This window comes from Anopheles maculipalpis, chromosome X (genome assembly GCF_943734695.1).
Source record: "Anopheles maculipalpis chromosome X, idAnoMacuDA_375_x, whole genome shotgun sequence".
Taxonomy (NCBI): domain Eukaryota; kingdom Metazoa; phylum Arthropoda; class Insecta; order Diptera; family Culicidae; genus Anopheles; species Anopheles maculipalpis.
This window is the reverse complement of record NC_064870.1, coordinates 7,640,727-7,654,388: the sequence shown is the minus strand read 5'-3', so window position 1 is coordinate 7,654,388 and position 13,662 is coordinate 7,640,727. Positions and strand designations below refer to the sequence as shown.

The 13,662-nt window shown below is 45.4% G+C and overlaps 2 protein-coding genes across 2 annotated transcripts in view; one reads left to right on the top strand and one right to left on the bottom strand.

Annotated features, from left to right (window-relative positions):
• The window catches only part of LOC126567281 (protein retinal degeneration B), a 208,646-nt gene that overhangs the window by 84,415 nt on the left and 110,569 nt on the right, over window positions 1-13,662 (top strand). The window lies entirely within an intron of this gene.
• On the bottom strand, window positions 3,861-11,813 carry LOC126563044 (nose resistant to fluoxetine protein 6). Its single transcript, XM_050219656.1, has 10 exons — window positions 11,423-11,813; window positions 6,543-6,689; window positions 6,190-6,443; window positions 5,838-6,126; window positions 5,560-5,744; window positions 4,948-5,471; window positions 4,710-4,836; window positions 4,444-4,633; window positions 4,220-4,368; window positions 3,861-4,145 (listed from the first exon to the last, which is right to left on the bottom strand). The coding sequence occupies exons 1-10, from the start codon at window positions 11,811-11,813 to the stop codon at window positions 3,861-3,863; spliced, it is 2,541 nt and encodes an 846-aa protein (XP_050075613.1).

The window sequence follows — 13,662 nt, the reverse complement described above, 5'->3', positions numbered from 1 at the left end:
CTTCGACGGTCACGCCGGCCCTAGAATGGTTTACTAGATTACCATTGTGATTTGAACCTGCCGCTCCTGCCGTTTGAAGACTGGCGCAGCCTGTCGCCTACACCACCGGGACGAGGTTTTTTTTTTCGTAAGAACGGCCTGTCCGTTCGACAAGAGTCAAGCACTAATCAATACCACGTATGTGGGATGGTCCGGATGGGATTTAAACCCCGGTCCTGTCGTTTGAAGACACGGCGCCGAATTGCCCTCCCCGGGACGAATTGTAATATATTCTGCGATTTGCCGGATACTTAGCAGTAAGGGTTTTATCGACGCAAATAATTAGACAGCTGCTCATTCTGTAAGATATACGGAAGTGCAGTCATTGAACCACGAGCAAAAAAAAAAAGGGCTACGTTTGAAGATAATCTGCATTAGCATTTAGACAGGCGAATGAATGATTATGAAACGGAAAATAATCGATTTTGGCGCACCAGCAAAATAAAAAAAAATGCAGTCTTTTTTACACACTTTTTCCTATATATATATATATATATACATTTTTTTTCGACAAAACGGCACTGGACCGTCATATTCAATTGTAAAAATACATTTTTTTTTGTTCGAGTAGCAAACAAGGTCACACAAGTTCAGTAGTTCACAATAAATAAGTTGTATGTACATACACACATCTTGCGTGCGTTGGAAATGGATGAGGAAAGAAGCAGACAACAGAACTGTAGCAACAGCAGTAATGAAGGAGATTAGGTTTGGGTTTGTAAGGATTTGTAAGATTATGCGAAACATCCAAGGCTTAGGTGCCCTTCCCATCAGCGCATAATGTTAGTGATCTCGATTGCTCTCGAAACATTCGCTGGAAACCGTTTCGCAGTCACACCGCCCTATATCCGGTCTATTTGGTATTCAGCGTGTCTTTACTGGGGCTACTACACGTAGCAATTTTGTTTTTTGTCGGTAGAATTCCGCAAATTTGTTGTCAAAATGTCTCCTCCCCTCCTTTTTGACGTAAAACACCATTCTTTGCGATGGAATCATAATTGCTTCTGCGTAAAGTGACAGAAAGACTAAATAAGGTTCGAGCCGAATTCATTTTCAACTCGCTTTGATAGCAAAATTCCGGAACTATTCCAAACCAAATTTACCACGTGTAAATAGCCCTATAGCGGATGGGAGGAGCAAAACACATATACATAAAATACGATTTTGGCTGGGTTGCTGAGGGCTCTATAGAAAACCTCGAGCGTAGCTCGGACTTCGTACATTGGAGTCGGGTTATAGATTGGGTTCCGATATCCGGTGCTGTAGCATGATTGACACGATTGACTATTGCTGTGGCTATTGGATAAAGAACTGGTTCCTTATATGCTCTAAAGCTTCTCCTCCTCACCTGCCCTAAAAAACCGCTCACCAATAAGACAAAGCAAATGCACAGCAACAACACTAAGGCAATTGCCTTTTCTCCTTCTCCTTGAAGAAACTAAAGTGATCGAGCGACATGAGCAGTAAAGTTAAGTAGAGGAAGAATCCTTAATACGTCGCAAACTGGGCACACTTCCCACACACCCATACAGACACACACACACTCAGACGTACACGTAAGCTTTGTCTTAGTAAGAGGGAACTCTACCAATTGGAGACCTTCCGGCGGAGTGTTTACTAGACGAGGAATGTCGCACGCAAAGAAAAAAATAAGTATGAAAAGGACATCGATATGACAAAACAAAACAAAGATAGAAAGTATATTACCCAAATAAAGTAACAATTCTTACAAAAGAACGCAAGAAGAAAGAAAAACCTTCCTTGTGGAAATGGTAAATCCGACATTTCACACGTTGCGCTACGTGCGTTTTGTGTGTGTTTTTTTTTGCTAACATGAGTCAGAGAGTAAAATATTTGTATTCTAATGTTTCCTTTTGAAATCATCCTAAAGCTAATGTGTGGGCTGTTTTCCTTTTTTTTCCTATTATTTTTAACTAGAACACCACACACACCCAAACAGATTAGAAGAGTGATACGATTAACTGTATGCAAAAATGGCGTGGGAGAAAATGAAAAGGGAGAATGGAATTATGCCGGCTAGCAGTAGGAAGAAGTACTTACTAAAGCCCACAGCGAACGATTTGGAAGAGGTTGCGCTTAGAGAAGGCTAGAGGATAAGCGAGAATAAATCAAAAGCAGCACAGCAAACCCAAAATTGCCGGACGGCCACACATGGCGACCCTTTTTGTTTTTTTTGAGAATCTGTAGAACAGTGCCGCCTTTTTTGTTGTTGAAGAACGCCGTGACGGTCGCGGGTGGGATACGTTTACGAAGAATGTAGCTTCTCTCCCCCTCTCTACGATCTTTCCCACCTTCACTCTCTCAACTTTTCGATTAAATAGTTTCCGCTGAAATGCGTTTTAATTTTTATCATCTACACGTGCTACGTGAATGCTGCCGTTGCAAAGTCGACGAGCTAAAACGGGGTGTGTAGTTTATCGATCAAAGAACCGAACGTAGCCGAACGGCTAATGTGCTTCGGATCAATAAAGCTTACAGGAATGTAATGTAACTGAAATCGGTACATTGATTTTGGACATTTTTTTTTTGTTCTTTTATATTAAATCATTTTTCCGTTCTTTTTTCTTATTTAACGTATGAGTTTCCCAATACAAAAAAAAACACAGACACACACAGAAACTATTGAATTTGTAAATGAGAACAACAACAAAAAGACATCCATACATAAACAAGAAAAAGAAAAAACACACACCTACGGTTAAATATATTTGAACTTATGCAAAGAAGCAGTAAAAAAAATCAGGATAGCCAACAAAGTAAACAAAAAGTACACACGGAGTGGTTTGAATTGTTTAGCCGAACTCGCAATAGAGTCGAGACTAATGTGTCCGCGCGGAAGTAAAAACAAGCAAAACTAAATTCAACTCAATTATGCATGGCCGATTTATATAAAATATAAAGATTAAAAAACAAAACCGAAACAAAACAAATAGCAAACTGTGTCACACAACGTGTGTGTTGGTGTCGTCTTTTTATGTGCTTATTTTGTCACATTTTTAACTTTCCGTTGAGCTTTCTTTTCTGCGCGTTTGCTTTTATTATCACCAGACAGTGTTAGTATTATAAAACGAGTAGGAGACAGTTAAGATTCTTCGGTTATGCATTAGTTCAACATTTGTAAGGTGCGTTGTATGTAGGGAATGTTGCTGCTTGATATACAAAAATGGAACATTATCCGATGTTCAACTTTTTGTGAAACTACAGAGGCATCAGTCAGAAGTTGAAGCCATGTTATTAACATTTTACGACTTTACTGCCTATTTATAAGACCTTGACCTGCAAAATGACTCTATATGTCCTCCATTTTTATCATTCTTAAGACAAGAGGTCCGCTGTTAAAGTCCTTTCAATTGGGTAAAGCTTTCGGTAGACTTAAGCTTCATCAGAGGCACCAGCAAAACGTTTTAACACTACGTCACAAATGATTGAACCACAGCTTGGCATAGCGTTCAATCCCGTTTGAGCGCAATTTGCCCTTCTTCTAGGCTTTAATGACCTGCTAGGGTATGTTGACCATCTAAAGGTTTATGCGACTTACTGATAACATCGTAGTTCGACAGTCAAGACCTAACCAACGGGGCAAACTGCCCGGTGTAAAACGAAATCGCTATCACTTCGACTATCGGTCCGCCCTTATCGATAAGCAAGTCGTTATTTCCATTTTCCGAAGAATAAAGCTTACCGTATCCTAGAACTGTTTCCCCCCCGTCGATTAGGCCTTGTCTAGCCAGCTAGGATCTGTTTAGTTATCTTGTCATCGTGGAGTAAAAGCAGCTACCAGTGAGGTACGTAAATATTACCTATCCATTTAATTTACTTACAAACCGATCACTAGACCTACTACTATTTTCATTCTCATCCACCATCATGTCGCTGCTGGTCGTCTTCAATGGTGTCGTCGTTCGGTGTGCTGTTAACGAAGCTTCATCCATACTTAACCTACCTCCTTCAGCTTTCGTCACATTGCTGCTGCTGCTGCCGTTCCTGCTAAACAGCATCTTCTTCACATTAATGAACGGCGTCTCGAACAAAACCGTCAACAGGAACGAGGCCAAAAACACGACCATATACTCGTTGGTGTTAAACTGCAATGTACAATAATGGAATGATTAGTCATGCGCGACCATCACCCGGTCCGCCATCGGCCTCCCAAACGTACGATAACGGATGGCCAGAATTCGAAAAATTGCGGCGTCCTGGTGCGTCCCACGTTGTAGAAGAAGATCGGAAACTGGGTCAGGTAGATGGCGTATGAAATTTTGGTGGTGATGCGAAAGCCACGCCACGAAAACATATCTATTACCCAGTCTAGAACGAGTGAAGAATGGTTTGCCGTCAGTGAGTAATTGATAAAAAAGAAAAACGGGCGACCAAACATCATACTTCGATAGCCGAGATGGGCGGTAAAGACGGTCCAGGCGAAGAAGAGACACCAGGCGATCGGCGAGAAGGCAGCGTAGCTGGCAGCATGCAGCGGATCGTACACGTAATGCATCGAGCCCATCGGTGCCGGTCCAAAGAAGGCGACAGCAATCGAAAGCGTACTGATGTACCATCCAATTTTCATTTGTTTCTGGATTGCAAAGGTACAGTAGGTAGGGAAAACGGTTAGAATGGCGTCTGCTGCAACTGGCCAAACAGTGACCTACCTCGGTGAGTTTCATCGTTTTGTACTTGGAGCAAGCGTATCCTAGCATAATGCCCATCAGATAGACGGTGACGCGAAAGTACGGTAGTGTGTACATATAGTCGGCGGTTTCGAACAGTTGCTTTACCCTACGATCAAGAACAAAACATTAGGCCTCTGGTGCAACTGACGGAGCAGATACGGTAGCTGAGTTCTCGGAGCACACTGCTGCCAGTGGAACCGTCCAGCAGAACACCTACGACGTGCCGAAGTAGACGTAGTTGGCCAACCGCAAGCTGTACGTGACGTAAAACCGATGCACGGTGGTGATGAGTGCTACCGTCAGCAGTCCTATCATGCCGCGCCGGGGCCACTTCCACACGCAGTAAATGAACAACGGTGCGACGAAGAACAGCTCCGTATCGATGCCGACGTGGTGGGTGTGCGTGAGGCACATGTTCTTGAAGCCGAAGTAGTTGTGTATGAAGAGCATGTTGCGCCACCAGTACTGCTTGCAGATATCGCCATGGTTTGTCACCACGAGATTCCACAGCGGTCCATTGCTTAGGAACGGCAGCACGAAGGTACAAAACAGTATGAGAGCACCGAGCGGTGGGACGATGCGCAACAGACGTCCAATGTACTCCTGATGCAGCCGTACCCGTTGGCCCCTCTGAAGACGTTCGATGAAGGAGAACGTGGTGAGAAAGCCGCTGAACATGATGAATGGATCGGTAAAGATGGCTGCCGCCCTTCCAATGACGGTCCACGGTTGACCCAACACCTGGCGAGATGACGGTTGGAAGGGGATACAGGATTACCAAACCCAAAAACAAAAAAACCCTCACCGTTCCGGACCGCAAATATCTTACCTCACTCATTTCCGTCCGGTTTACGTACGGGTTGAAGAACAGTGCCATCGACTTGTGGGCAATCAGTAGCAGCATCGCGTTCAGGAAGCGTATACCGTGGACGCAAGCGATATCGTTCCGCTCCTCCTTGAAGCTCAGTATCGATCGGGTGTTTTTGATCAGTGAAAACACCGTGAACCATTCCACTGTAGGCAGTCAAGCGTAGTTATTGGGTGAGTAGAATATGGCGGCAGTAAGAACTAAAGTTCCCCGAACACAATTACGCTAACTTCTCGTACCTTTCTTTTGGACTTTTAGATCGTACAGGGTGGACGCTAGCACTAACAAACCGTACGCCAGGAATCCGTACCATACGAGCACCGTCCGGTCGGTGAAGTATTCGTGCCAGATGTAGTGCTTCGTCTGACAGAGTGCCGGATGTACCTTCACCTCCGTCTGCAGACCGGTGTCGGTGACGTATGCGCGCAGAAACTCTCCGAGCGATTGCTGGATATCGTTTGCTGTACAGCCAGCCGGTACGCACAGAGCCCAGTGTACGGTGGAGAATCGGGGAACACGGTGTCCGGGCTGTAGATGCAAACGGTTAGAACGCCACAAGCACAAAACACTCTCTCCCGCCAGAATACTTACATCATTCAAATTGCTCTTCAGCATACCGTGCGCCTGGATCAAATCGAACAGATGCTTCAACACCTGTGTGTTGGGCTTAATGGTCGGTTGTACCTCGGCCATACAGTAGCGCCCCCGGATTGTTTCCCCGTCGGTCGGTAAACCATCGCCTTGGGGCAGCTTTTGCTGGATGTTAAGACACTGGTCAAAGTCACCGTACTGGTTGATGTTACCGTTCAGGATGCCCTGCCCCACTTTTGCACTTGCGTCGTGCACTGGATGATGCAGTAGAAACAACAACGTAGAGCAGGTTAGTCAGACTGGGTACGGTAAGGTGGTGGTGAGTTTCATGAATTTGGAGATATGTTACTTACTTCGGAGCGCCCACAGCTCAGATGCGGCATACGAGCGGAAGAACAGTGCCGATTGGTGCTTACATTCCTCCGATACGCGCTCACTGTATGCAGGGTTAAAGGGTACGTTGATGCTGAACATCTTCCTGTTCAGTGAGGTTATGTATCCTGGTGTGAAGTGACATTTAACGATCTCGGTTATTAACACAGTACACTAACACTGTAAATTAAAAGTATTGAAGTTCGCACAGAATGCCTAACAAAACGCATAACCGTCCCTAGTATTATAGTTGAGTATCGGGACAATGTTTCGCTTACGTGACACAAGAGCAAAACGATACACCATATGTTGATAACTGTAAGTTGGTCGTTAGGTTCCTGAGTTTTGGCTAGATATACTAGAGAAACAAGAAGAAGTTGTGCCCTGGGATATTCGTCACATTGAAGCATTGGCTATATCTAAAGGGTGCTACTAGAGAGTTCCGAATATTAAACATATTTTTTTATATATTTCTGCCATTTCTGACTTTCCATGGCTTCGTTTTACCCAGTGCTGGATGGTAAGTCCTGTGTGATACACGGTCTGCACGAGATCCGATGCCCGTTCCTGTCGTGTGAAGGCTGTGGTAGTACATTTCACAGGTACAGATACAATCGACCGGGAAGGGAGAGAAAGTCATCATACTTCAAGTTCACTCTGAGCTATGGTAGACCCCCTTTGACGAAAACCATTTGCCGAGGCTATATCACTCCAGATCGACCCCAGACTTTATAGCGGATCAGGATCAGGAGGAGACTTGCTGAGGAGCTGGATGGTCAAATTCGATTTCCGGTCCTGTCGTGTAAAGACCGGCACCGCTGTCTCATCGACCACCGGATCGCTCCTACCAATCCCCGAATGTCCCATTCTCCGGTCGACTGTACCTTAGAAGGCAATTCGGTATCGATGCTGATATGATTTATCTTAAAGCTTTTAACCGCCATTGCTTTTTGAGTTGATCCAGATTCGATTCTGATCGTCTCGCAAGTCGGAATGGTCCGAATAAAATACAGGAATTTTACCTATCATTCCTAGGGCATGGTATGTTGAGACACGTGGTGGGACTCAGATCGACATCATCATCCTTCAAAATGGAGACTTTTCTATTGAATGTTAATTCACACCGTTCTTCCGCTACTACGCAAGCGCTCACGGGATTGTGTAATCCCGTGCAGCAAAGTAGTCTTGGTGGAGCGATCTTTAGCTACTCCGACTGAGCAATGATTTCACTTTTCATTAAAGAAACCCTTACATGCTGGCGGTCTTACAGTAGAGGTACAGTAGTGCATTACGACAGAATGTGGCGTCGCACATACACACACATATCGACTTGTGTAGGTCCCGGGTATCAGTTGGATTTATTTGGGGATCACACGGCAAAGCACGCTGGATCAATCCATCGGCTCTGACTTCGGCAATCGTAACACGAACCTGTCATGCATATTAATAACATTATTGTCCTCGTGATCGTTTTGCTATCGCAGGTATCGGATCAGAATGTGTGCGTATGCATGGTAGTGGACCCACACGTTCCACATAGTTTAGCCACAGCAGTACAACACAGCAAAAGAGACAATTATATAAAACGCACCACTGTAAGTAATTCCACCACGGCTAGCACGCATGCACTTTGGCGTTACATCATCCGCCAAAAAGTACAGCAAGGTGGACATTTTGAACTTCCATACAGTCGTCTACACCCCGTTGCAATCGTTATGTTCCTGCTACGCTGGGTGTATAGGCATATGGGTGTGGATGTTTTTGTTGCTGTTTAGACTTCGTATTCGTTTTAATATGTTCCGCGGCCATGACAGTCTTGGAGGTATGGGTCTTAGCGGTAGCGAAACTGATACTCCATAAAATTGCTACGTCCCAAACAAGAAAACAAAAAAAACCAACAAACGATCCACACATTGCTTGCGGACACATCACGCCGGGTGTTCCACTACCGAAGATTAGATTCAGATCCGGATGGTATCTCATCTCAGCCGCCATTAAACGATACCCCGGCCCTGACCATCATGTGAGATATAGATGCTTTTTTTTTGCTGCTGCTGTTGTCTTATGTCAGTCTTCATTCTCGACACTCTCAGTACACAGCGAGCCAGGGTCAAGATATCGGTTTTGAGCGGTATTACCCGTACGGTGCCCCCTTCCACCCCAACAGGCGGGCAATATGTTGAGCGCATTTAATCGCCAATAGAGAACTAGCGGCTCGTTTACAGTGTCACGGCCGGCACCGCACGCTAATAAGCCTACGAAAAACTTTAGTGCGCGTACTTGATCTTTAAGCGTTTGGCGCGTGTACTTGAGTCTTGGCGCGGGGGTTAGCCGGCGAAGGTCACTACCCCGAGATGCTACGTCTTAATGGCGTGGGAAGAACGGGTCCGCCAAAACGGTAATCGCTCTCGGGCTGATAGCTGCTGATTAATCTACTGCGCTCATTGCCAATATCCGGCCTCCGGGAAGATACGGTGATGCGTGATGCTCTCCACAAGAAGTGCCGATCCGGTTTGATGTGTGCCGGACATTGGGCGCTCGTCGCCAAACTTTATCTCACGCTGAAGTGATATCGTGATTTCGGATCTAAGCATACGATCGATCGATTGTAATCGAGCCTCACTATCGAGGTGATGTACAAATGTGTCACTCAACACAGCGCATAGTAGTGATGGGCCATACGACATTTTTTACCGGATCGACCCGGAGCTAGGTTCCCAAGAAACATGTTAAGTTTAAAGAGCTCTCATTCTTCTATACCATAATAAAACGATAATGCAGCTCTTTTGAAGCGAAAAACTGTTTCTTAAACCCATGTGTAGACTTCGATGTGTCAGCCGATGTGTTGCTGATTCGATTTTGGTTTAAGATCAATTAATTTCCTTAAGCTGATGCCTTGAAAAATTTATCGTGAAATGCAACTTGGTGTCTCGAAATATTACAAAGCGCTGCAGATATGTTTAGAAGAATGAGTCATTGTTTGTTTGGAAAAAAAGGTAATATTTTTTTAAGTGCCCTAATTTAAATTTAAAAAAATATATAAGCCTTTCTCCGTCTTTTTCGTGATATGAAAACGACTGTTACAATTTTAAAATCTTCATTTCCGCATGCAAAGTTATGCAATACTTAATTAGTGCATCAATATGGCTAACAACTATTGAACACAGCTTTAATAATCATGTCCGTTCCGTTCATTCTGTCTCATTTTCGTTCATCAAGACCGTTTAGATCGCGTTAAGTTCAAAAGATCTTTCCCGGAACCTCATTAAGATCGTTTGCGACTAAAATAGTATCATTCTGACCGTTTTGAAAACTACAAACACTTTGGAATGCCGTTAAAAATACTACGTAAAGCAAACAAAAAATAGCAAAAACATTCTTTTACGTTTTATAGAACTTTAAAGTCTTTAAAGCAATACGGCCAGGCCGTTCTTACGAAAAAAAGGACTTTAAAGTCACGAAGAATCGCTTAATTGATCTTTTGACGTGAAGTCTATAGATGGTTTTATGAATAATAGGGAATGTTTTTTGGGTTCGTTCCGGTAGAAATCGAGTTTGGCCCGTGAGTGCAACGAGTATGGATTGACCAGTAGGTGCAGCAAAGTCATCCAGAACCTATTGCACGTACAAGTCGACCCGCACACGTTGCACTCACGGCTCGACCCGAACTCGTTGAAATCACGGGAATACAACAGGAACCGCTCCCGGACCGCTTATGGATGGTACCGTCCCGGTAGGTTTCGGGTCGTCCCGCCCATCACTAGTGTATGGGTAATAAAAATTCATGTGCATGCGCGACAACTAGCACACCGCGAGCGCACATGGTAGTGACCCTTGGCAATGCGCTATGCCACCATCAATGGCAGAAAAGAGGTTAGATACGATAACTTCACTTTCAATTTTTCAATCCAACGCGGTGGATTGTGGCTGGGAAGTGCTGCGCAGAGGTGTAAACGCCCCACCGCGCTCTACCCATCCGTCCAGCTTGAATGCAGTTTTCAGTTAACTTCACGGCAAACGTGACATTGCATTGCCCCGTCCCCTTTAGCTGCCACCACACACCGCTGGCTGATGGAAGAAAAACTATACGTGTGTGTGTGAATGTTTTTTGTTTGATTATTATTGCGGGCAAGGCGGTAAGACTTGTGAAAAGAAGGGGAGGTTGCAGAAGGGTGGTAAGGAGGCAAACACTTCTTTTAGCTGACAACCTGCTACAGGGGAGCATATATGCAATTCGTATCAACCGTTTTAGCAGTAGTAGCAGTGTCAACTAGGGTTTGTTATCGTAACGCTTCCTCGTCATTGTTTGTGCTACAAGTAAAAACTGCTTTCCAACGAATTTTGGGCGCGAACCCGGCAAGAGTTTTGTAGCTGTAAGTAACGGTTTGGATGATGCTTTCCCTTAATTACCTTTAATAACTGACGGGCTAACACTGATTGTAGCGGGATGGCTTGGTGGTGGAATCGCAACTATCAGACAGTCAAACAAGCCAGAAATTTGTGGGACACAAGACTTCGAATTGTCATTATTTTTTGGACGTTTGTTACCATAAGACTGAACCGGATATTAGACCCCATACCGAACGTTCCCTTGTAGGCAGAATCTGGCATCTAAGATCGCGAGATTTCGGTTTTGGTAAGGCACCAAGAAGTTTTAAGGATTGCCGTTTCTTGGTGAACGAAAGCTACAGTTATTAGCCCACAGGGTGTTGAGTTCCGGGCGGATGTGTGTTTTTTTTTTTAAACGCTGGTCTGTGATGATTGAAACTTTTGTTGATGGGATGTCTCATACGTTTGTTGATTGATCGGTGAACGGAGGTGCTGATCAGACAGTTATCATACATCGCAACCTATCACTCACCAGCTTCGGAAGCGCTCATCGTCTCATCCCGAACCGGTACGCTGTCGTCCAGCTCCCGGTGCACTGTCACATCCAGCAAATAGTCCGCCGTATCGGTTAGGTTCGGCTGATGTGGCGCAGTTTCGTTTGCGGATATCATCAAACTGTCCCAGTCGACCGGTAACCGTTCGTCGATCGGTGTCTGCTCATCGGATTTCCCACCGGCCGCACGTGACACACAGCCTGCCGGCCACGGTGGATAGATGGAGTCAAGCAGGGCGCTCATTTTAAGCCGGTGGCTTACACCACCGACACACTGAGCGTCACACTGGCGGGCGAGATTCAGCAGTAGCAATAGGCAGGGCAGGAGCAGTGCTCGCTGCCAGCGGAAGGATCCGCTTGTGCAGGACATACTTCGAAGAACAAAACACACACTTTCATATGCACACACACACACGCTCGTTTTCTTGGTCCGAGGCACACAATTCTATGATGAAACAAACACACAAAAAATCACTTTCTTCGGTTCGTAATATATTGGGCTTTGCAAGTAATTACGGATGTGACCAAAATGGCGGCCTAACTTTGTACGCCGGCGTTCATTTCGGACACTAGAAATGCTGAACTCTAGCACCGTCGCTGAGTACGTTTTCTGTTCGCCACGCGAGAATGTCGCCTCCGGTCGCCACCTGTGTTTCCTTCAGTGTTAGAACCACCACTCCCCCCTTTTGTCGTGCTTGCTGGCGCAGCGAACGTTACTGGATGAAGGTTAGTTTGCGACTGGCATCTCGCACATGGACACCGTGTGACTACATAGTACCTGGGCCTAGTTCGTATGCTTTTTTGCATTGCACACACAAACTGCGGGTGCGTTACCTTGCTTTGCTACTACTCCCTCGATTAAAGCACCACCTGCACTACTCATCATCCCCACATCAGCTTTTGCGAGCACTTGGTCCGCGTGTGCCGTTTCTCTTTCGTTTTTTTTTTTTTTTGTTGTTTTGAGTGAAGGTTGGCGGGCAGCATGGCACGCAAAACAGGGCAGGGATCACCGGCCTGGGGGGGGGGGTGTATGTAGAGAGACCCATTAAAAAGTGTCCAAAAAGTTTGCCGAGTGCTGCTGCGAAAGATGCGCCAAGGAGGCCAGATCAGCTAGAAGGCGCAGATTCTCATCCTTACGGCGGAATGGTTCGTCGCGATTATTTGACGTGAAATTAACTTCCCAGACTTTGACTTCAAACAATCGGATAATTGGGAGGCATGTCCAATATCACACCTACTTTAGAGTGGCTTTACAATACTGATCTACCCTCCTAATGGTATGTACTCTAATGTCTGGGGCCACTCCTGTCTCTAAGAGTCTCCGGCCGGACATTGATAAGTCCAGCAAATAAATGGTAGCAGTACCCCTCGGCTTCCTCTTGGCGTTGTGTCCAGAATTTTGGCTGGCAGAACCCATTTTGGGGCGATTAGTGTTTGGTCCAATGTTTGGTAGGCAAATGCGTCAAGAAAAAGTTTTATTTGTTAGTTGACTTTTTCTTGCTACAAATAACCATCCCCCCCCCCCCCCACCCCGCGTGTTGGTTTAACGTGGATTAGCGTTCGGTCGTCTTTTTCGATTGACGACAACACGGACAAAGGCAGGAGAATCGGGTCTGCAAATCTATGTTTTAGCCAGTCCGCTCACGTATCTGCGGCGGCATGCATATTGTGCCAACGCTGTGTGTGTGTGTGCTCACACAAAAACCCTTCGGAATCGATTTGGACGCGCAACGACGCGTGAGTATCTTGGTTGGAAACGGAACTTCATAGTACCATAAATTTGTATGATAAACAAATCGACTCCCCCATCCTTCTTACATCCAAGAATTGCTTGCTAGCCGTTGCCTTCTGTTTCTAGTTTTGTCATGCAATTAACGTCACGTCGGAGTTTTCGATAGATTCTTGAACATTCGTATTCTCCCGGCGCAAAAGGCGGCGGCTGATATAGTGCTGTCCATGTCGGAAGAATCCCAGAATACACCCCAAACTGTGGACTGAGCAGTAGAACACGCAAATAAGCACGACTGGAGGAGCAGCAGGGGTCGCAGGCAAAGAAATCTTAAAAGCTTTCGATTGACGAAATTGCAGACGGTGTTGATATAGTTAACGTCCGTTAAGTTGACGGCTTGATACCACACAAACATGTGGATACGCAAATTGACTACTATCAGCTGTTACAAACAGAAGACGCGTTGTAGTAAAATACTTACGTGTCGATA